This window comes from Pan paniscus, chromosome 7, assembly GCF_029289425.2.
Source record: "Pan paniscus chromosome 7, NHGRI_mPanPan1-v2.0_pri, whole genome shotgun sequence".
Taxonomy (NCBI): domain Eukaryota; kingdom Metazoa; phylum Chordata; class Mammalia; order Primates; family Hominidae; genus Pan; species Pan paniscus.
This window is the reverse complement of record NC_073256.2, coordinates 147,122,975-147,147,840: the sequence shown is the minus strand read 5'-3', so window position 1 is coordinate 147,147,840 and position 24,866 is coordinate 147,122,975. Positions and strand designations below refer to the sequence as shown.

Here is a 24,866-nt window from a genome sequence, read left to right as displayed (position 1 = left end):
TATTGTGAATAGTGCTGCAATGAACATATGCATGCATGTGTCTTTATTATAAAATGATATCTATTCCTTTGGGTATATACCCAGTAATGAGCTTGCTGGGTCAGATGGTATTTCTGTCTTTAGGACTTTGAGGAATCACCAAACTGTTTTTCACAGTGGTTGAACTAATTTACATTCCCATCAACAGTGTATAAGCATTCCTTTTTCTCCACAACGTTGCCAGCATCTGTTATTTTTTGACTTTTTAATAATAGCTATTCAGACTTGTGTGAGATGATATCTCATTGTGGTTTTGATTTGTATTTCTCTAATGATCAGTGATGTTGAGCTTTTTTTTTATACGATTGTTGGCCACATGTATGTCTTCTTTTGAAAGGTGCCTCTTCATGTCATTTGCCCACTTCTTAATGTTTTTTTTTTTCTTGTAAATTGGCTCAAGTTCCTTATAGATGCTGGATATTAGACCTTTGTCAGATTCATAGTTTGCAAAAATTTTCTCCCATTGTGTAGGTTACCTGTTCACTCTGTTCATAGCTTCTTTTGCTGTGCAGAAGCTCTTAAGTTTAATTAGATCTCATTTATCAATTTTTGCTTTTATTGCGATTGCTTTTGGCATCATCATGAAATCTTTGCTAGTTCCTATGTCCAGAATGGTATTGCCTAGATTGTCTTCTAGTGTTTTATTTTTATAGTTTTGGGTTTTACTTTTCAGTCTTTTATTCGTCTTGAGTTGATTTTTGTATATGGTGTAAGGAAATGGTCCATTTTCACTCTTCTGCGTATGGATAGCCAGGTATCCCAGCACCATTTATTGAATGAAGAAGACATATATGCAGCCAACACTGCAATCTTGGGCCTTCACCAACTTGCCCTCACTTTCTTCTGACCTCATCTTCTTTCCTTTCCACCTCACATATTCCAGGCATGCATTGCTTCCAAATCTTTGCACTTGCTGATTTCTGTACCTGGAATTCTTTTCTCCACATAATGTTCATTGTTTATACCCTGCCTCCTCTACGTTATTGTTCAAATGTCACTTCTCAGTGTGGCTTTCTCTGTAAAACTGCAAACACCAACATATTCTCTACCACTACTCATATCATCTTAACATAAGCCCCACCTTCCCTCTGGCCCTTTAGTTGATGACAGTATTGAGCCCTTCCTTCTTCCTGTTATTTAGAGTATCCCTGGGTTAGAGGTGAGGAGATACCCAGGCTTTCCTACTCCAACAATAAGGGGCAATGAATTTTACAGCAGTGCCTGTCAGAAGCCCAAATTGTCTTAAGAATTCCAGAGTTGGAAGCCAGGTGTGATGGTGTGTGCCTATAATCCCAGATGCTAGGTAGGCTGAGGCGGAGAATCACTTGAGCCCAAGAGTTCAAGACCAGTCTGGGCAACATGGCAAGACCCTGTCTCAAAAACAACAAAAAAATGAACTCAAAGTTGAGAAAGTTATAATCTAGTCACTATTTTAAGTAAAGACCTGCTAATCTCATATGTAGATCTTTTCCTTTAGGGGAAATATCAACAATTGGTGAGAGTTTAACCATTTTCTTCCCCTCCCAGCTGATGCTCTCCTTTCATCTCCTCCTAGCAACATGCCCTCCATGTTGGAACGCATTAGCAAAAATTTGGTCAAAGAGATTGGAAGCAAAGACCTGACACCTGTCAAATACCTATTGAGTGCCACCAAATTACGTCAGTTTGTTATATTACGAAAGAAGAAGGATTCTCGTTCATCATTTTGGGAACAATCTGACTATGTTCCAGTTGAATTCTCCCTCAATGACATCCTGGAGCCAAGTTCTTCAGTCCCAGGTATTGTCAGCCAGAGGCCAAGGAGGTGAGGGGTGAAAAACATGTGTGGTCAGAAAAAGATGGCCCACCATCCAAAGATAACTGAGCACTCAGAAAGGAGCTCTCAGGATTACCCTTGCCTATAGGCAAGGGGCAAGAAACAAAGACAAATTGAGAATCCTACTAATTATCTGGATGTAGGCATTCATTAGGTCATTTAATATTTGTATCAGGCTCATGAGGTGAGGATATTATCCCCATTTTACATAAGAGTAAATAGAAGGTTATAAAATTATCTGTTCAAAGTTATGTACCTGGGGGCTGGGCACTGTGGCTCATGCCTATAATCCCAGCGCTTTGGGAGACCGAGGCGGGCAGATCACTTGAGGCCAGGAGTTCGAGACCAGTCTGGCCAACATGCTGAAACCCTGTCTCTATTAAAAATACAAAAAAAAAATTATCTAGGCATGGGTGGTGCACTCTTGTAGTCCCAGCTACTCGGGAGGCTGAGGCTCAATAATTGCTTGAGCCCAGAAGGCGGAGGTTGCAGTGAGCTGAGATTGCACCAATGCACTCCAGCCTGGATGACAGAGTGAGACTGTCTCAAAACAACAACAACAACAAAAACAACAACAACAACAACAGCAAAAACCAAACAAAAAAACAGTTATGTCCCTGGGAACTAGTAGAACTGGGATCCAAACACAGGTCTGTCTGGCTCCACATCCCAAACATTTTCTGCCCCTGTGTGCTGCCCTCTGCTGCTGGGTGCTGTGCCTGCTGCAGAGGAGACAGTGTGCCTGAAAGGATGATCCCAGGGGTCTTCTGGACACTGTACATTTGACACCACTATTTCTCAGGGTGCAGATTTTATCTCTGTCACACAATGCCCATTTAAACATTTGAATATTTTCCATCTGTAGTAATTTACATTCAAACATTAATGGATTAGTTTTCAACAGAGTTTAAGTGAGTGGGAGGATTGGGGCAAAATAGGTCTTTGTTATTTCATTTTGCACACCAGCTGTTCTTGGCTAAACCTTTGAATTCTTGAATGAATTCTTGGCTAAACCTATGGTCATCTTTTCTTTCCCTAGAAACTGTTGTGACAGGACCGTTCCACTTCAGTGACATTATGATCCAGAAGCATAAGGCTGACATAGGTGTGAATGTTGGTATAGAAGTGAGTGTGTCAGGGGAGGCCTCTGTGGACCATGGATGCTCCCTCGAGTTTCAAATTGTTACCATCCCATCACCAAACCTGGAAGACTTTCAAAAAAGGTGAGGCCATGGGAGAGGTAGGGGATGGATCATCAGTATCCCAGGGGGTGTTTTCCTTGAACACAAAAATACATCTAGCAAGTCTTGTTGTAGGGATGAAAATCAAGATGATGACATCCCAGATTTTGCTACTCTTCTTGAGTATTCATACCTCCCTTTACTCAAGTAATAGCTATTAGTTACCTAACAAATACTTATTAGAGCAGTAACTACCCACTACTATGTTGTTATATGTTGGGGATACAATGAAAACAAGACAGATGTAAACACCTGTCATAAAGCAGCTTACATTTAGTGGAGACAAGGGATGGGCAGGAAGTAAGAAAATAAGCAATAAAAAATAAATTAACAAAGTGTTAATTTAAGTGAGACAAAGACTCTAAAACTGTTTATTTAAATAACATGTACATTGCTGTCTTGGGATTTATTTTTATTTTTTTCAGCTGTATTGAGATATAATTGACAAATAAAATTGTGTGAATTTAAGGTGTACAATGTGATGATTTGATGTATGTATATATTGTGAAAAGACCACAATAAAGTCAGTTAACATATCTATTACTTTACCTAGTTATCATTTTTTTGTGGTGAGAACGTTTAATATCTACTCTCTTGGCAAATTTCAGATACACAATGTAGTATTGTTAATTATAGTCTGTGTTCCCTTTGACCAATGTGCCCCATTTCCCTGACTTCCTAACCCCTGCTAACCACCATTTTATTTTGTTTCTATAAGTTTGACTTTTTTAGGTTCCACATATATGTGAGATTATACAGTATTTGTATTTCTCTGTTTGACTTTTATTTAGCATAATGCCATCAAGGTTTATCCATGTTGTTGCAAATACAGGGTTTCTTTCTTTTTTATGGCTGAATAATATTCCGTCGTATACACATACCACAATTTCTTTTTCCATTCATCTGTTGACAGGCACTTAGGTTGTTTTGGTGTCTCGGTTTCTGTGAATAATGCTGCAATGAACATGGAAGTGCAGATATGTCTTTGAGCTACTGATTTAGTTTTCATTGGCTGTATACCTAGAAATGAGATTGCTGGATCATATGGTAGTTCTAGTTTTAGTTTTTTGAAGAACCAACATACTGTTTTCCATATGGCTATATCAATTACATTCCCACTAATAGCATACAAGGATTTCCTTTAATTCACGTCTTTGCCAACACTTATCTTTTTGTTAAAAGCCATCCAAACAGATGCGAAATTATGTCTCATTGTGGTTTTGATTTGTATGTCCCTGATAAGTAATTTTGAGCACAATTTCATGTGCCTGTTAGCTTATTTGTATGTCTTTTTTTGGAGAAAATATCTATTTAGGTCCTTTGCCCATTTTTTAAATCAAGATTTTTGTTTTTGTTTTTGATTTTGCAATTTAGCCGTATGAGTTCCTTATATATTTTAGATATTAACCCTTTATCAGGCATATGGTTTGCAAATATTTTTGACCATTCTGTAGGTTGCATTTTCACTCTGTTGATTGTTTCCTTTGCTGTGCAGAAACTTTTTAGTTTGCTAGAGTAACACTTATTTTTTCTTTTCTTTTCTTTTTTTTTTTTTGCTGCTGTTGCTTTTGGTGTCATATCAAACAAATTGTTGCCATAACCAATCTTGAGGAACTTTCCCCCTGTATTTTCTTCTAAAAATGTTTTAAGGTTCCAGGTCTTATATTCAGGTTTCTAATCTACTTTGAGTTGATCTTTGTGTATAAAGTAAGGACCTAGTTTCAGTCTTTTGCATGTGAGTATCCAGTATTCTCAACACCATTTTTTGAAGACACTATCCTTTATCTCACTGTCTATTCTTGTCACGCTTGTCAGATATTAGTTGATCATACACATGTGAGTTTATTTCTTGGCCCTCTACTTGATTCCACTAGTTTATATGTCTGTTTTTATGCAAGTGCCATAAGTTTTAACTTCTATAGCTTTGTAATATACTTTGAAATCAGGAAGTATAGGGTGTCTAGCTTTGTTCTTTCTTGAGATTGCTTTAGCTATTCTGGGTCTTTCCATAAGAGTTTTAAGATTATTTTTTCTATTTCCGTGAAGATTGTCATTGGTATTTTGATAAGAATTGCATTGAATCTGTAAATTGCTTTGAGTAGTATGACATTTTAATAATATTAATTCTTCTTATCCATGAGCACAAATATTTTGCTGTTTATTTTTGTCTTCTTTAATTTCTTTCATGAATTTTGTAGTTTTTCAGTATATAGAACTTTCGCCTCCTTGGTGAAATGTATTCACAAGTATTTTATTATTTTTGATGCTATTATAAACGGACTTTTTTTTTTTTTTTGAGACAGAGTCTCACTCTTTCTCCCAGGCTGGAGTACAATGGCGTGATCTCGGCTCACTGCAACCTCTGCCTCCCAGGTTCAAGCAATTCTCCTGCCTCAGCCTCCCAAGTAGCTGGGATTACAGGCACCCGCCACAATGCCCGGCTAATGTTTTGTATTTTTAGTAGAGACGGGGTTTTGCCATATTGGCCAGGCTGGTCTCGAACTCCTGACCTCAGGTGATCCACCCACCTCAGCCTCCCAAAGAGCTGGAATTACAGGTGAGAGCCACCATGCCCGGCCTATACATTGAGTTTTAAAGATAGTTCATTGTTAATTTATAGAAATACAACTGATTTTTAATGTTGATTTTGTATCCAGCAACTTGACTGCATTTATTTATTAATTCTAACATTTTTTAAATGAAGTTTTTAGGATTTTCGATGTATAAGATAGTGTCATCTGCAAACAGAGGCAATTTTACTTCTTTCTTTCCTATTAGGCTCCTTTTATTAATTTATTTTTCCCTAATTTCACTGGCAAGCATTTCCAGTGCCATACTGAATAGAAGTGGTGAGGGTGGACATTCTTGTTTTGATCCTTATTTTAAAGAAAAAGCTTTCAGCTTTTCAACATTGAGCATAATGTTACCTGTGGACTTTATTATGACCCTCTATAGCCTTCATTATGTTAAGGTACATTTCTTCTATATCTAATTTGCTGAGAGTTTTATCATGAAAGGATGATGAATTTCATCAAATGCTTTTTCTGCATCTACTGAGATGATCGTATGGTTTTTGTCCTCGATTATGTTAATATGGTGTATTATATTTATTGATTTGCAAATGATGAACTATCCTTTCATTCCAGGCATAAATTCCACTTGATTGTGGTGTATGTTCCTTTCAATGTGCTGTTAAATTTCGTTTGCTAAAATTTTGTTAAGGACTTGTGCATCTACGTTTATCAGATATATTGGCCTGTAATTTTCTTTTCTTGTAATGTCCTTATCTGGCTTTGGTATTAGAGTAATGCTGGCCTTGCACAATGAGTTTGAATTATTCTTTCCTCTTCAATTTTTTGGTTTGAGCAGGATTGATATTAACCTTCTTTAAATGTTTAGCAGAATTCACCAGTGAAAGCATTTGGTCATGGGCATGTTTTTTCGGAGCTTTTTTGATTACTGATTTAATCACCTTACTTGTGAATGATATGTTTATATTTTCTATTTCTTCATGACTCAATCTCAATAGATCATATGTTTCTGGGAATTTATCCATTTCTCTTATCTACCCCAGTTTGTCGGTATTTAATTATAGATAATAGGCTCTCATGATCTTTTTTATTTCTGTGGCATCATTTGTAATGTCTCCTTTTAACTATAATTTTATTTATTGGAGTTCTTCTTTCTTGGTTTGTCTAGCTAAGGGTTTGTCAATTTTTAATTTTTTTCAAAAAACCCCTCAGTTTTATTACCTTTTCTTTTCTATTGTTTTTCTATTTTCCATTTAATTTATTCTGCTCTAATCTTTTTTGTTTTTGTTTTTGAGACGGAGTCTCACTCTGTCGCCCAGGCTGGAGTGCAGTGGTGCGATCTCCGCTCACTGCATGCTCCGCCTCCCGGGTTCATGCCATTCTCCTGCCTAAGCCTCCCGAGCAGCTGGGACTACAGGTGCCTGCCACCATGCCCAAATTTTTTGTATTTTTAGTAGAGACGGAGTTTCACCGTGTTAGCCAGGATGGTCTCGATCTTCTGACCTCGTGATCTGCCCGCCTTGGCCTCCTAAAGTGCTGGGATTACAGGTGTGAGCCACTGCGCCTGGCCTGTTCTTCTTTTTTAGTTCTTTAAGGTATAAAGTTAGGTTGTTGATTTGAATTCTTTCTATTTTCTTAATGTAGGTGTTTATAAACTTTCCTCTTAGAACTGCTTTTGTTGTATCCCATAAGTTTTGGTATGTTGTGTTTTCATTTTTGTTTGTCTCAGATATTTTTTGAATTCCCTTTTGATTTCTTCTTTGACCCACTGGTTGTTCAGTTTAATTTCCACATATTTGTGAATTTTCTGAAATTCCTTGTTATTATTTCTAGTTTTGTGCCATTGTTATTGGAAAAGATACTTGAAATAATTTCTGTCTTCTTAAATTAGAACTGCTTTTGTTGTATTCCACAAGTTTTGATATGTTGTGTTTTCATTTTTGTTTGTCTCAGATATTTTTTGAATTCCCTTTTGATTTCTTCTTTGACCCACTGGTTGTTCAATTTAATTTCCACATATTTGTGAATTTTCTGAAATTCCTTGTTATTGTTTCTAGTTTTGTGCCATTGTTATTGGAAAAGATACTTGAAATAATTTCTGTCTTCTTAAATTTGTTAAGACTTGTTTTGTGGCCTAACATATGATCTATCTTGGAGAATGTTCCATGTGCTCTGGAGAAGAATTTGTATTCTGCTGCTGTTAGATGGAATGTTCTGTATATGTCTGTTAGGTTCATTTGGTTTATAATGTTTTTCAAGTCTTATATTTCTGCATTGATTTTTTTTTTTTTCTGGGAGACGTGGCCATTAGTAAGAGTGGGTATTAAAGTCTCTTACTAATTTTGTATTGCTGTTTATTTCTCCTTTCAGTTATGTTAATATTTGATTTATATATTTATGTGCTCTGATATTTGGTGCATATTTATAGTAGTATCATTATATAATGGCATTCTTCTATCTTGTTACAGTTTTGACTTAAGTCCATTTTATCTGACATATATGTATATATATAAATATATACATATACATATATAAATATATACATATACATATATAAATATATACATATACATATATAAATATATACATATACATATATATAAATATATACATATATATATATAAAATATGTGTCTGTGTGTGTGTCTGTGTAAGTATGGCCACCCTTGTTCTTTTTTGGTCATCTTGTGCATTAGAATTTCTTTTTCCATCTCTTTCCTTTCAGCCTGTGTGTCCTTAAAGCTAACATGAATCTCTTTTAGGCAGCAAGTCATTGGATCTTGCTTTCTTATATATATTATCCACTCTGTCTTTAGTTTGGAAAATTTAATCTGTTTACATTTAATATAATTATTGATAGGTAAGTACTTGCTATTGTCATTTTAATTGTTGTATGACTTTTATAGTTTTTTTCTTTCCTTCTTTCTCACCTGCCATCTTCCTTTGTGATTTGATTACTTTTTGTGGTAGTATGATTGATTCCTTTCTCTTAATCTTTTGCGTATCTAATACAGGTTTTTCCTTTGTAGTTACAATGAGGCTTACATAAAATATCTTATAGTTATAATATCCTATTTTATGCTGATAACAACTTAATTTTGGGGGGATTAATTTTTTCTGAGGGTTTCAACCTATTTGGGACATTTTTGAGACAGTCTTACTCTGTTGCCTAGGCTGGAGTGCAGTGGTACAGTCTCAGCTAACTGCAACCTCTGCCTCCTAGGTTTAAGCAATTCTCATGCCTCAGCCTCCCAAGTACATGGGACTATAGGTGTGTGCCACCACAACTGGTAAATTTTTTGTATTTTTAGTAGAGACAGGGTTTTGCCATATTAGCCAGGCTGGTCTTGAACTCCTGGCCTCAAGTAGTCTGCCTGCCTTGGACTCCCAAAGTGCTGAGATTATAGGCATGAGTCTATAATATGAGGCATGAGCCTGGCCTTCAGCTTAATTTTGATTGCATAAAAAGCATTATAGCTTTACTTCTTCCCCTCATTGATATTTTAGGTTATTGATATTAAGATTCACATATTTTTATATTGTATATCTAATAAGAAATTATTATAGAGTTATTTTTAATATACGTAAAACATTTTTATACCAGAGTTGAAAATCATTTATATACCACATTTAGAATATTACAGAATTCTGACTCTGATTATATATTTTCCTTTACTGATGAATTTTACACATTCATGTGTTTTACGTTGTTAATTAACATATTTTCATTTCAACTTGAAGAACTCCCTTTTGCATTTCTTGTGAGGCAGATCTAGTGGTGAACTTCCTCAGCTTTTGTTTGGGAAAGTCTTTATCTCTCTTTTATCTCTGAAGGACAACTGAGTTTTTTATTCTTGTTTGGCAGTTTCTGTGGTTTGAATGTCCCCTCCAAAACTCCTAATGAAATTTAGTTGCCATTGTAACAGTATTAAGAGGTGGGGCTTTTAAGAGGTGATTGGGCCATAAGTGCTCTGCCCTCATGAATGGATTAATATCATTATCGTGGGAGTTGGGTAGTTTTTGTGGGAGTGGGCTCTTGACAAAAGGGTGAAGTTCAGCCCTTGTATTCTCTTTGTCTTGTGTGTTTGCTTCTGCTTTTCACCATATTCCATGAGATGACATTCACCAAATACTGGTGCCATGCTCTGAGGACTTCCTAGCCTCCAGAATCATGAGCCAAATAAACTTCAGTTATATATAATTTAGCCAGTCTGTCATATTCTCTTATAGCAACAGAAAACAGAATAAGACAGTTTTTTTCTTTCAGTATCTTGAATATATCATCCTTTCTTAGCCAGATTTCTCCTAAGAAATTTGCGATTGTCTCTTAGATACTCCCCTGTATGTAATGAGTAGCTTTTCTCTTGTTACTCTCAATATTTTCTCTTTATCTTTGACTTTTGATAATTTAATTATAACGTGTCTTGAACCTTTTGGGTTCAACCTATTTGGGAAATTTTTAGTGTCACAAATTTTGATGCCCACTTCTCTCTCAAAATTTGGGAGTTTCCATTTTTTCCTCTCCTCTCCTCTCCTCTCCTCTCCTCTCCTCTCCTCTCCTCTCCTCTCCTCTCCTCTCCTTTCCTTTGTGACAGGGTCTTGCTCTGTCACTCAGGCTGGAGTGCAGTGGCAAGATCCTGGCTCACGGCAGCCTCTACCTCCTGGGCTGAAGTGATCCTCCCACCTCAGCTTCCTGAGTAGCTAGGACTACAGGTGTGTGCCACCAACCTGCTTAAATTTTTATTTTTTGGAGAGATGTGGTCTCAATATTATTCTCAGACTGGTTTTGAACTCCTGGACACAAGTGATCCTCCAACCTTGGTCTCCCAAAGTGCTGGGATTATAGGTATGAGCCACTGGCCCTGGCTGTCATTATTTCTACAAATAAGCTTTTTATCTCTTTCTCACTCTCTTATGTTTCTGGAGAATATTTTTTTGTTTCACTTGATGGTGTCCCATAAGTGCCATATATCTTTTTTCACTCTGCATTCTGTTTTCTTTTTATCCCTTTGACCGGTTAATTTCAAATTGTCTTTGAGTCCACTAATTCTTCCTTTTGCTTGATTGAATCTGCTGTTGAAACTTTCCTAAACTTTTTTCAGTTTAGTTACTGTATTCTTTATCTGCAGGATTTTTAAAAAATGGTTTCTATTTCTTTGTGGAACTAATTTTGTGTATCGTTTTCTTAATTTTGTTTAGTTGTCTATCTGTATTTTCTTGTAGTTCATTGAACTTCTGAATTCTTTGTCAGTTTGTTTATAGATCTCCCATTTCTTTAGAGTCAGTCATTGGAGCTTTATTAGTTTCCTTTGCTGGTATAACATTTTCCTAATACCTCATAATCCTTGTATCTTGCATTTCTTTTTGTGCTTTTGAGGCAGCAGCCACCTCTTCTAGCCTTAACAGGTTCATATCAGTAGAGATAGACCTTCACCAGTCAGTCCAACCTTTGGTTCTAGATGGATTGGCTGTTAGTGTTCATGAATAAGTGTGGCTTGCTGCTCACACTCTCTAGTTGATGCGGCCACTGCCCGTCCTCTGAGGTGGAACTGCTGGCTGTGCTCCATGGTCGGGCTGGATCACTGGCTGGGTTCTATGATCAGGATGAGCTGTTGGCTGGGCTCTGCATTCAGGCGGGGCTACTGGCTGGGCTCCTTCATAGGGTGGGGATTTTGACTGGCTTTGTGGTCAAGTAGGACCACTGGCTGGACCCCACGATCACCTCTTGTCAGATGTTGTTGCAGCCTGTGCTCCTTGTGGTACTGTTGTTTAGGGTATATAATTGGGCAGGGCTTCAGGCTGGGCTCTGAAATTTTCCCTGGTTGGGTAGGGGCCCATGAAGTGCTCCCTGACTGGGTGTGATGCTGGCTGAATGCCATATTCAGATGGAGCCACTGACTAGGTTTTGTAATTGGTGGTGGTCTCAGGCTGTGCTTTGTAGTTGGGCAGGCCACAGGCTGGGCTCCGTGTTTGGGTAGGGACACAGGCTGAACTGTGTGTTTGTGCTGGGTCACTGGCTGGGAACTTGATCCAGGTAGGGCTACTCAGTTTGCTCCATGGTCAGTCAGGGTCACTATGAACTCCCAGATTGGCTGGGTTTGTAGCCTGTGTCCCACATTTGGGTGTGGTTGCAGGCAGAGCTTCAAGGCTGTGTTGGGTTCTTGATCAGGCTCCTTCATGAGGCAGGGTAACAGACTATGCTCCACAGTTAGGCAGAGTCACTAGCTTTACTTTCTGCTTGAGTGGGGCCTGGGGCTGGGCTCTGAATTTGGAAAGGGTCACTGTTTGGACTTCCTGGTCAGGCCAGGCCAGAGGCTGTGCTCTGCAGTTAGGTATGGTTGCTGGCTGGCCTCCCTATTTGGGCAAAGTCTTAGGCTTGGCCCTGAGGCTGGGCAGAGTTGTTGTGGAGGATCCTTGGTCAGTTGGGGCCAGAGGCTGTGCTCTACAGTTAGGCAGGGTTGCTGGTTGGCTTTCCGGTCTCACAAGGAACTTAGGTTGGGCTCTGAGGCTGACCTCCACAGGGAGGCTATACCACTGGTTAAGGATGCAAGCCAGACAGAAACTGCCTACCATACTTCCTGGCCAGACAAATTTGTTGGCTTGGGTCTGCAGGCAGGCAAGTTGCTGGCTGGTCTCTCTGATTGGGTGCCACTGCTAGTAGGAATGTAGTGTCACTGCCAAGATCCATGCAGTGATTGCTGAAGCCTTGACCACTTCTTTGCTTCTAGGTGACCCCAGGTGGTCTAGTCCTGCCGATGCCCTCAATGTTCTCTGTGACATGGGACAGAGCTGGACCTCCTAGGATGCGCTTTGGAACGCTGTTTGAAGCTGGATATCTACTTTGGCTCTCTTTTTCCCGTTGAAGAGCTCGTCGGCCCAGGGGAACTCCATTCATGTTGTGGTGGCGCCTGGGGGAGTGGTGATGCTGCCAAAGTAAAACTCTTACTCTTACCCTTCTAATGAAGGGTGAAACACCGAGCTTGGTGTTTTCAGGATAAGGGGCAAGGTCAGTGAGTTGGAAGCTTAGACAACCAAGATAAAGGAGATACAACATGAAGCTTGGAAGATAAGTAGATGTCACATAACATAGCATCTAAGGACATGGTAAGAAGACAGCAATGACAAAACCTAATATTGTGTGCGCAGTAACCTTCTCTATTGAAAAGCCAATTAAGAATCCCTCAATATTCCACATGACTGTTACCCAGGACACTGACTCCATGGGTGCCTTGAGTAGAATCAAGGTTGAACTTCAGAAAGAACTGAAATAGAAATGAAATCTACCTTCAGTACTTCAAACCATTCATATATCCCTGGAAACTACATCATCAAGTCAGCCCTACCAATCCACCCACCAAGGACAGTAAATCCGTAATGGTCATGAAATCATGCAGAGTCTTCCCGCTTCATTCCACTTTATCTGTCTGCTCCCCAGCCCACCCTGATTGTGCTAATTGACACGTTCGGTGTGAATACCCAGCTTTGACAACAGGACCTCCTAAAGACTGTTCTCAATCATCTGGACCTGTCTGCTTCTAGCCCTTTTTTTTCTGAGAGACCCTAGTGCTAAAATTCTATAAATTACCCCTTAACAGGACCAGTATAATTTAGTAAAATGCAGATGCCTTTAACAATATGGTACATATACTCTCACACCCGAACCACCATCATTGGGATCCCCTCTATCCTGTATGTCAGATAAAACATTCTGCTGCCCTACCACCCACTGGTGACTTACCTGTCAGGGTCCAAAGCCATTGCACCCCTCCCAGGTCTTGGGGAGAAGGGCACCCAGAGTAACCTGAAAAGCCATCACTTTCCCACTCTGACTCTTGTCCTCCTTCCTTAAATCCCCAGGAAACTGTTGGATCCAGAGCCATCATTTCTGAAGGAGTGCCGGAGGAGAGGGGACAACCTGTACGTGGTGACAGAGGCTGTTGAACTGATCAACAATACTGTGCTGTACGATAGCAGTAGTGTGAATATTTTAGGGAAAATTGCTCTTTGGATTACCTATGGCAAGGTATAAAGTTGTCCTGAAGTGGGATTGAAATTCAAAAAATACAGCCAGTCCTGGCAGCCAAGCTTCATTTCCTAGGGGGCTCTGGACTCTATTTCCAGGGATTACAAGGGATGGAGTCATTATTTCCCACTTCTTACATGTCGATGTATCCTGACTTCTGATCTGAGAGTATATTCTAATATCCTCCGTTACAGTGTTTTACTATACGGGGTCATACAGTATTGACAAAATCAGAAATATATTTAATTATTTAGTATTGTGTTTTGCTTTGGGTAAATGATAAATTCTGCAGAATTCAAATGAGTGGTCACTGTGTTATATACAGTCTAGTTTTATGGCTGGAAGAAATGAGGGACCACTAACACCAAACCCCGGTTGTTAAAGTACTTTAAACTCTAAGGTAACCTGATAAGAAATATTTCAAGGAGTGAGATCAGAGTATCTTCAAGCACATGTGACTGACATGAGTCATTCACAATAACCAAGTATAATATTTTTTAATATAAATAAATTCATGTATCAACTATTCAGATTAAGTATGGGTCAAGGGCTTATAAAGTTTATATGTGTTATAATGTGCTTTTACAATATGTCTGTGTAATTTGTCTTTACTTAAGAGCTTTAAAAACTAAAGAAGAAACCCGATATGTGTACTAAGTTTCCCGATGCCAATGAGTTACTGCTAAAAAGTGGACAAATGGTAACAGACCCTGGAAAGCAGGAATAGTGGACCCCCACCTGCAGCAGGGAAGAAAGTCTAGAAACAAGAACCCCCAAAAGGTTCAGGAATCGGAGGCACTAGCTACCTCTGAAGATAGGGGGTAGGTGGGACTGCAAGTAAGAATATCGACTGGAAATCTTTTTAATTTTTTAAAAAATGTGTGTGGGTATATAGTAGATGTATATATTCATGGGGTACATGAGATATTTTGATAAAGCCATACGATGTGTAATAATCACTTCAGGGAATTTTTATAAGGAACGCTCAGAGCCCAAATCCCTTCCCACCTCTGCATAGCCAGGCACCTACCCTCACCCACTCTGGCAGAAGACCTTCTGGAAAACTTATTCCCTGTGGGTTCTAGATTTAGGGACACTAGTTACAGTGAAGGGTGGGAGTGAGAAGCCATAATGGAAAAGGAAAATAAGTGCAAGTCCTCATTGAGAGTGGGGACATTGAGCCACTTTCCCCATTCAGCTCCAGGCATCACGTCTCTACCCTTTCTACCCCTACAACACACAGCCTAGGCGGGAGATTGAAGAATTATTTCCTAAGAAAATTAACCAGTACAAAAGAAATAACTAAAAAAACCCCAACAACTGGAGACTCCAAAGAGATAGTTTAATCCCTGCCTGGTTGCCCCAAAGTGAAACATCTACTCAACATGCCCTGCCTATGCACATTTAACAGCTTTCATGCTTCACTCATTAACAAAACAGAAAAAAACATCACAGACACTTGAGGAAAGCCTAAAACCCAAAACAAAAACACTTTGAAATTAGGAAATTAGAGGAAACAAAAACAACATAGGAAGGTAAGAAATACTTGATCCTCTTTAAGAGATAATATTTTATTTTCATGAAAGAATAATGCTTTGCAAAAAGGGTATTTATAGCTCTTAGAAATTAAAAATAGAGTAGTAGAAATTTATTATTCTTTTTCTTAAATAGAAGAGTCAAAAAGCAAAATCTAAGAAATTTCCGGGAAAAAGTAAGCAAAAAGACAGGAGAATATTCATTAAAAAAATTTGGAGGCTAGGCACAGTGGCTCATGCCTGTAATCCTAGCACTTTGGGAGGCTCATGCAGGTGGATTGCTTGAGCTCAGGAGTTCAAAACCAGCCTCGGCAACATAGTGAGACCTTGTCTCTACAAAATATAAACAAAAAATTAGCCAGGTGCGGTGGTGCATGCCTGTAGTTCCAGCTACTTGGGAGGCTGAGGTGGGAGAATTGCTTGAGCCTGGGAAGTTGTGGCTGTTGTGAGCCATGATTGTGCCACTGCATTCCAGCCTGGGTGACAGAATGAGACACTGTCTCAATTAAAACAAAACAAAACTTGAGGATCAGTCGAGGAGAGTTCCAGAAGGGGAGAACAAAGACATAATGCAATGTGGAAAATCTTTCAGGAGGAAATACAAGGAAGGTTCTGAGACCCAAAGAATGTGTTTCCAGAATGAAAGTGTCCACTGAAGGCATGGTTTCTTGAGTCAACATAGATCCACCCCATAAAACATAACTGTGAATTTTCAGAACACTTACCTCAAAAAGACAACCATAAATATTTCTAAAAGGGAAATAAAGTCATATTCTAGAGAATTCCAGCCAAGAATTCTATGTCCAGTCAAAATATCAATCAAGTGTGAGAGGTACAACAAAAATGTCTTTAGATGTACAAGGTCTCAAAAAAATGTGTCCCCCATCTCCTCTGGAGAGAATGAGTAAAGAGACAGACAAGGCAAAGGGACATCACATTAACTGATAAAGGAAAGATCGGGAGTGGGGAAAAGAAGTTTTCCCCAAGTATAAACAGTGAATATTAACTTAAACATGGGGATGTTAATATTTTAGGAAGATGGGAGAAGGGAAATAAGGAATGATGAAAGAGAAGGAAAACAAATTCAACATAATCAAAAAGAGAGAATAAATAGTTAAATCTGGAAAGAAATAAAAACATTGCAATATCAACATGAAATTGAAAAGTGGGAAGATGAGCACAGGATGAAATAAGGAAGAAAGAGCAGTGATTGGAAATCAGAAGTCAGCAGTAGGGAGGATGAGAGCAGGGAATGCTGATGTTTTTCCTAACGAGCTTTCTAGAGCCATCTGACCTTTAAAATTACATACATTTAATACCGTATTGTCTGGTTTCTCTCCCCAGGGTCAAGGCCAAGGAGAGAGTCTCAGAGTGAAGAAGAAGGCACTGACTCTGCAGAAAGGCATGGTGATGGCTTATAAGAGAAAGCAGCTGGTTATCAAGGAGAAAGGTGGGAGCAGCAGAGCTCAGCAAGGCAGATGGTAGTGGAGGGGGTGTCTGCTTCTCCTAAGAGAGAAATGAGAGGAAAATAACCATAGTATGCAACCTTTGCTGCTCTGCCTATCCAAGGAGAAGCATGCACATTTCTTACTGTCCAGGGCACACACCCATCTCACCACACAGAGGCACCTCCAAGCATGGCCTGGGTAAAATGCTGCTATTGACAGATACAGACAGTCTCGTACATGGAAAATAATCCAACTTGTTCATCTTGGAGTGTTGTTAGCACTGGGCAAATTCCAACCCTAACCTGACCATCCTTATTCATTTAAGTACCCTCAGCAACTCATCAGCCACAGAGGCTTACCCAAGGTTACCCATAACCCCACATTAAGGTCCTATGAGGTAACAACATCACAATCACAAACAAAACTGCAGACACGATGTCCTAAGAACATAAGCCTGAATTTTATCTACATCTTTCCCTCCTTCATCAGCCTCAAAATGCACAGTTCCTGACCACACACACTTTGGGTTTAGACTCCATGTGGGCAGAAGCATCTGTGTCAGTTGCATACCTAGATGTGACAGTGAGTGCTGGGAACACAACTGGCTCTCAGAGTCCTTGTTTTCTCCCTTCCCAAATGCTGAGTCCCAGCTAGAGCTCATTCTAGTACAGATCAAGCTCAGCTCCTCCTTCTCCCACACTCACTCTCACACTCTACTACCTATAGTATCCTCACTGCAACATGGTCACGGGAGTGTCCTGATGTCAGTTACCTCCCATCAGTGGCCATAGACAGAATGAGGCTGAACTGTCTCCAGTCTTTCAGTTAGAGGACTCTGGCTTCTGGAAAGACTGACCATATCCAAAGCAGCTCTCTAATGAGGAGAAGGGGTGAGAATGGGATTCCCACTCTCAGGAGAGGTCAGAGAGTCCTGCTGAGGGCACCAGGAGATGGTGGCACTATCAAAGGTCATGGTGAATGATAAGATGATTTTAACATAGAAGGAAAAGAAAAGGAGCTCTAGTTTCAAAATATCGTTATCATCAACAACAAACAAAAAATGATGTGGTCAGATAAAAGAAGACCCTACAGAACATGATGTGGTAGTATCCAGATAGAATCAGGTCAATATTCATTGGTGACTGAAGCCAGGTGGATTCTTTGGAGAATAAACTATAGTGGTTGAAGTGTGAATGCAAAGAGGGGAAGTGAGGACCCAGTGTGTAGCTGATTCTTGAAGGAAGTTGGCTGTGAGGGGACAACAGGTGGGAGGAGGTGATAACTAAAGGAGGACACTTAGCTTTGGGAAGGGGGTTTATGAGATGGTGAAGACTTGAGCCTATTGTCAAGCTAGGGGAAAGATCCTGATGAACTGGAGAGGGTGAAGATGAATTGGTGTCAGTTACATTGCTGGGCATGTATCTCTACTCCTTTCATCAGCTAGGGAGAGAAGATCTCATCTCCATTTTACAGTGAGGCATCTGACATAGCGGAGCGCCACTCTCCCCGCTAGTAGTCAGAACATGACTTGCAGTCACTGCTGTGAGGTTAGCTTTTCCTCTAACTTCATTCAGTTCACACTTTTCAACCCTTATACAACTTTTTGTCTTCTTCATAGGCTCTTTCCCCTGTTGAACACTTACACTCTAGTGTTAGGTGAATTTCAGACCTCAGCATATTTCTCTGCACAGAATGTGAAATCATCCAAGAAGATGCCAAATTGAGAGTGGTAAGTAAGGCAGATCAGTAAGAAAAGGGCAGCAAGAGGCAATCCTACCTAGTGAAGGTCAAAGGGAGCTGAGTTCCTTTACTCTATCAAGGTAATTTCCAAATGTTGGATGGCAAAGTGATTACCTAAATTGCTTATTTAAATGCAGGTTCCAGGGCACCTTTCAAAGTGATTCAGAAGGCACAGAGTGAGGCCAGTGGTCAGATTTAACAGGCATCCCAGTGGTTTTGATATAAGGGGTTCCCTGGTCTAGGTTCAGGCTATGGGAAAGACTCAGGCAGGAATAACCTCAACTCTCCTAATGGAAGTTCTTCTTTTCCATTCAGCCATTCTCATCTCAGATGATGATGAACAGAGAACCTTTCAAGATGGTGAGTTCCAAAGCCTGGTCTTTTTTTTTTTTATTTTTATGAGTACATAGGAGGTATATATATTTATAAGGTACATGAGATGTTTTGATACAGGCATGCAATGTGTAATAATCACATAATGGAAAATGGAGTATTCATCTTCTCAAACATTTATCCTTCATGTTCTAAGCAATCCAGTTATACTCTTTTAGTTTTTAAAAAATGTACAATTAAATTATTTTGACTGTAGTCACCCTGTTGTGCTATCAAATGCTAGGTATTATTCATTCTTTCTAGCTTTTTAAAATGTGCCCATTAACCATCCCTACCTCTCCCCCAGACCTCCCACCACCCTTCCCAGTCTCAGGTAGCATCCTTCTATCTCTATGTGTTCAACTGTTTTGATTTTTATATCCCACAAGTAAGTGAAAACATAAGATGTTTGTCTTTCTATTCCTGACTTATTTCACTTAACATAATGAACTCCAGTTTCATTAATGTTTTTGCAAATAATAGGATCTCATTCCTTTTTTTAACGGGTGAATAGTATACCATTGTGTATATGTTTGATATTTTCTTTATACATTCCTCTGTTGATGGACATTTAGTTTGCTTCCAAATCTTGACTATTGTGAACAGTGTTGCAATGTTTGTTCTTAAATCTCTCTTTGGTATACTGATTGCCTGCCTTTTGGTGTATATACCCAGCAGTGAGATTGCTGGATCATATGGTAACTCTAGTTTTCGTTTTTTGAGGAAGGTCCAAACTGTTCTCCAGATTGATTGTACTAATTTACATTCCCATCAACGGCATATGAGAGTCTCCTTTTCTCTGCATCCTCCCCAGCATGTGTTATTGCCTGTCTTGGATATAAGCCATTTTAACAGGGGTGAGATAATATCTCATTGTAGTTTTGATTTGCATTTCTCAGAAGATCAGTGATGTTGAGCACATTTTCATATGTCTGTTTGCTATTTGTATGTCTTCTTTTGAGAAATGTCTACTCACATCTTTTGCCCATTTTCAATCAGATTATTAGATTTATTTCTATATAGTCATTTGAGCTTCTCAAATATTCTGGTTATTAATCCCTTCTCAGATGGGTAGTTTGCAAATATTTTCTCAGATTCTGTGGGTTGTGTCTTCACTTTGTTGATTGTTTCCTTTCCTGTGAAGAAGCTTTTTAACTTGATGCGATCCCATTTGTCTATTTTTGCTTTAGTTGCCAGTGCTTGTGGAGTATTTACTCAAGAAATCTTTGCCCAGACCATTGTCCTGAAGAGTTTTCTTAATGTTTTATTTTAGCAGTTTCATAGTTTGAGGCCTTAGATTTAAGTCTTTAAATGATTTTGATTTGATTTTTGTATATGGTAAGAGATAGGGGTCTAGTTTTATTCTCCTGGATATGGATATCCAGTTTTCCCAGCACCATTTATTGAAGAGACTGTCCTTTCTCCATTGTATGTGCTTGGCAACTTTGTCAAAGATGGTTCACTGTAGGTACATAGATTTGTTTCTAGGTTCTCTATTTTGTTCCATTGGTTATGGGTCTGTTTTTATGGCAGTATCATGTTGTTTTGGTTACTATAGCTCTGCAGTTTAATTTGGAGTCAGGTAATGTGATTCTTCTGGTTTTGTTCTTTTTGCTGAGGATAGCTTTGGTTATTCTGGGTCTTTTGTGCTTCCATATGAATTTTGGAATTGTTTTTTCTTACTGTGAAGAATGTCATTGGTGTTTTGATAGGGATTGCATTGAATCTGTAGATTGCTTTGGGGAGTATAGACATTTTAACAATTTTAATTATTCCCATCCATGAACATGGAATATCTTTTCACTTTTTTGGTGTCTTCTTCAATTTCTTTCATCAATGTTTTATAGTTTTTATTGTAGAGACCTTTCACTTCTTTGGTTAAGTTAATTCCTAGATGTTTTATTTTATCCCTATTGTCAATGAGATTAATTTTTAAATTTCTATTTTAGAGTGTTCACTGTTGGCATATAGAAATGCCACTGATTTTTGTATGTTGAATTTATATTCCTCAACTTTACTGAATTTGTTTATCAGTTCTAATAGTTTTTTTAGTGGAGCCTGTAGGTTTTTCCAAATATAAGATCATATCATCTGCGAAAAAGGATGATTTGACTTCTTCCTTTCCAATCTGGATGCCCTTTAGTTCTTTCTCTTGTCTGATTCTCTAGCTAAGACTTCCAGCACTATGCTAAACAGCAATAGTGAATGTGGAACTCTTTGTCATGTTCCAGATCTAAGATGAAAGGCTTTCAATTTTTCTGCACTCAGTATGAAACTAGCTGTGGCTCTGTCATATATGGCTTTTATCATGTTGAGGTATCTTTCTTCTATACCTGGTTTTTAAAGAGTTTTTATCATGAAGGAATATTTAACTTTATGAAATACCTTTTTAGCATCAATTGAAATGATCATACGGTTTTTGTCCTTCATTCTGTTGATATAATGTATCACATTGATTGATTTGTGTATGTTGAACTATCTTTGCATCCCTGGGATAAATCTTACTTGCTCATAATGAATTCTTTTCTTTTCTTTTTTTGAGACAGGGTTTTACTTTGTTGCTCAGGCTGTAGTGGTAGTGGCATGAACATGGCTCACTGCAACCTCTGCCTCACATACTGAAATGATCCTCCCACCTCAGCCCCCAAGTAGCTAGGACTACAGACATGTGTCACCATGCCTGGCTAATTTTTGTATCTTTTTGTAGAGACATGGTCTCACCATGTTGCCCAGGCTGGTCTCAAACTCCTGAGCTCAAGTAATCTAGCCACCTTGGCCTCCCAAAGTGCTGGGATTGCAGGTGTGATCATGACACCTGGCTGTAAATGACCTTGTTAATGTTTCATTGAATTCGGTTTGCTAGTATTTTGTTGAAAATTTTTGCATCAATATTCATCAGAGATATTGCCTATAGGGTTTCTTTTTTCTTTTTTTTGATGTATCTTAATTTAGTTTTGGTATCTGGGTAATACTGGCCTCATAGAATGAGTTTTGAAGTATTCTCTCTTCTATTTTTTGGAGTAGTTTGAGTAGGACTAGTATTCATATTTTGCTTTAAATATTTGGTAGAATTCAGCAGTGAATCCATCAGGTCCTGGGCTTTTCTTTACTGGGAGACTTTTTATTACAGCTTCTATCTCATTACTCATTACTGATCTGTTCAGGTTTTAAATTTCTTCATGGTTTAATCTTGGTAGGTTCTCTGTGTCTAGGAATGTATCATTTTTCTCTAGATTTTCCAATTTATTGGCATATGGTTGTTCATAGCAGCCACTAATGATCCTTTAAATTTCTGCTGTATCAGTTGTAATGTCTCCTTTTTTATCTCTGATTTTATTTGCGCCCTCTCCATTTTTTTTTTATTGTTCTGGCTAAAGTTTTGTCAATTTTGTATATCTTTTCAAAAAGCCAACTTTTTGTTTCATTAATCTAACTTTTTGTTTCATTGATCTTTTGTATTGTTTTCTTCACTTTAATTTCATTTATTTCTACTCTGATCTTTATTATTTCTTTTTTTCTAATTGTGGATTTGGTTTGATCTTGCTTTTCTAGTTCTTTAAGATGCATCATTAGGTAGTTTTTTATGAAGTTTTTCTTCTTTTTTGATGTAGGCACTTATAGCTATAAATATGCCTCTTTGTACTGCTTTGCTTTGTCCCACAGCTTTTGGTATGTTGTGTTTCCATTCTCATTTGTTTCAAGAAATGTTTCAATTTCCTTATTAATGTTTTCCTTGACCCACTGGTCATTCAGGAGCATATTGTTTAATTTCCATGTATTTGTATGGTTTCCAAAATTCCTCTTATTGTTGATTTCTAGTTTTATTCCATTGTGGTCAGAGAAGATGGCTGATATTATTTCAATATTTTGGAATGTTTTAACGCTTGTTTTATAACCTAACATATGATGTATCATTGAGAATGATCCATGTGCTGAGGAGAAAAAAATGTGTATTCTGAAGCTTCTAGATGAAATGTTCTCTAAGTATCTATTAGCTCTATTTGCTCTATAGTGCAGAATAAGTCTCATGCTTCTTTCTTGAGTTTCTTTCTGTGAGATCTGTTCAGTGCTGAAAGTAGGGTGTTGAGGTCTCCACCTATTACTGTCTCTTTAGCTCTAATAATCTCTCTTTAGCTCTCTCTCTCTTTAGCTCTAATAATATCTCTCTTTTTAGCTCTAATAATATTTGCTTTATATATCTGGGTACTGCAGTGTTGAGTGCATATATATTTACCATCATTATATCCTGTTGTTAGATCGACCCCCTTATCTTTATATAATGACCTTTTTTTGTCTCTCCTTACAGTTTTTGTCTTGAAATCTATTTTGTCTGATGTAAGTATAGCTATTTCTGCTTTTTTTTTGGTTTCCATTAGCATGGAATATCTTTTTCCATCCCTTTATTTTCAGTCTATGTGTATCTTTATAGATGAAGTGTGTTTCTTGTAGGTAACAGATCATGGAATCTTGTTTTTTTTTTAATCCATTCAGCCACTCTTCATCTTTTGATTGATGAGTTTAGTCCATTTACAATTAATGTTATTGTTGATAAATAGGGATTTAATCCTGCCATTTTGTTATTGTTTTCTGGCCTTCTTTTCTTCCTTTTTGCCTTCCTTTTAGTGAAGGTGATTTTCTCTGATGGTGTTTTGTTTTTTTGCTTTTTGTTTTCTGTATCCATTGTAAGTCTTTTGATTTGAGGTTACTGTAAGACTTGCAAATACTGTCTCATAACCCATTATTTTAAACTGATGAGAACTTAACATTGATTGCATAAACAAATGAACTAATAGGCAAAAAGAAACCTAATAAAGTAAAAACTCTACACTTTACCTTCCCACTTTCTAACTTCTTGTTGTTTGTCTTTATGTCTTATTGTACTATGTCTTGAAAAGTTGTAGTTATTTTTGATTGATTCATCATTTAGTCTTTCTGCTTAAGAATAGTTTACATGCCATAATTATAGTGTTATAATGTTTATGTTTTTCCATGTGCTTCCTATTAGCAGTGAGTTTTGTATCTTTAGATGATTTCTTCTTGCTCATTAATGTCCTTTTCTTTCAGACTGAAGAACTCCCTTTAACATTTCTTATAAGACAGGTCTGGTGTTGATGAAATTACTCAGCTTTTGTTTGTCTGGAGATGTCTTTATTTCTCCTTCATCCTTGGAGGATATTTTTGCCAGTTATACTCTTCTAGGATAAAAGGTTTTTTTTCTTCAGCAATTTAAATATGTCATGCCATTCTCTCCTGGCCTGTAAGGTTTCCAGTGAAAAGTCTGCTGCTAGACATATTGCAACTCCATTGTATGCTATTTGTTTCTTTTTCCTTGCTGCTTTAAGATCCTTTGTTTATCCTTGATCTTTGAGAGTTTGATTATGAGACACCTTGAGGTAGTCTGCTTTGGGTTAAATCTGCGTGGTGTTCTATAACTTACTTGTACTTGAATGTTGGTATCTTTCTATAGGTTTGGGAAATTCTTTAATATTATTCCTTTGGATAAACTTTCTTACCCTATCTCTTTCTCTGTGTCCTCTTTAAGGTCAACTTTTAGATTTGTCTTTCTGAGGCTATTTTCTAGATCATATGTGTGTGCTTCATTGTTTTTTATTAGTTTTTCTTTTGGTTCCTCTGACCGTATATTTTCAAATAGGCTGTCTTCAAGCTCACTAATACTTCCTTATGCTTGATTGAGTCTATTATTAAGTGACTCTTAGGCATTCTTCAGTATGTCAACTGCATTTTTCAACTCCAGAATTTTGGCTTAATTCTTTTTAATTATTTCAATTTCTTTTTTAAATGTGCCTGATAGAATTCTGAATTTTTTCTCAAGTTATCTTGAATTCCTTTGAGTTTCTTCAAAATACTACTCTGAATTCTTCATCTGAAAGGTCACATGTCTCTTTTTCTTCCAGGATTTGTCCCTGGTGCCTTGTTTCGTTCATTGGTGAGGTCATGTTTTCCTGGATGATCCTGATTCTTGTAGATGTTTTTTGGTATCTAGGCATTGATGAATTAGGTATTTATTTTAGTCTTCTCAGGCTTGTTTGTGCCTGTCCTTGAGAAGGCTTTCCAGGTATTCAAAGGGACTTGGTCTTCCTGTTTGATATCTCTGTGGTTG

The 24,866-nt window shown here is 38.0% G+C and overlaps 1 protein-coding gene across 2 annotated transcripts in view; it reads left to right on the top strand.

Annotated features, from left to right (window-relative positions):
- Positions 1 to 24,866, top strand: part of GSDMC (gasdermin C) — a 38,508-nt gene that overhangs the window by 7,427 nt on the left and 6,215 nt on the right. The window contains exons 2-6 of one of the 2 annotated variants that reach the window (XM_057303089.2): positions 1,595 to 1,818; positions 2,895 to 3,078; positions 13,485 to 13,650; positions 16,530 to 16,635; positions 18,689 to 18,733. In XM_057303089.2, the coding sequence (XP_057159072.2) occupies positions 1,599 to 1,818; positions 2,895 to 3,078; positions 13,485 to 13,650; positions 16,530 to 16,635; positions 18,689 to 18,733 (721 nt within the window). In that variant the 5' untranslated portion in view covers positions 1,595 to 1,598. Of the gene's footprint in view, positions 1 to 1,519; positions 1,819 to 2,894; positions 3,079 to 13,484; positions 13,651 to 16,529; positions 16,636 to 18,688; positions 18,734 to 24,866 lie in introns of those variants that run through there. The other variant, XM_003820453.4, reaches the window with a different exon arrangement.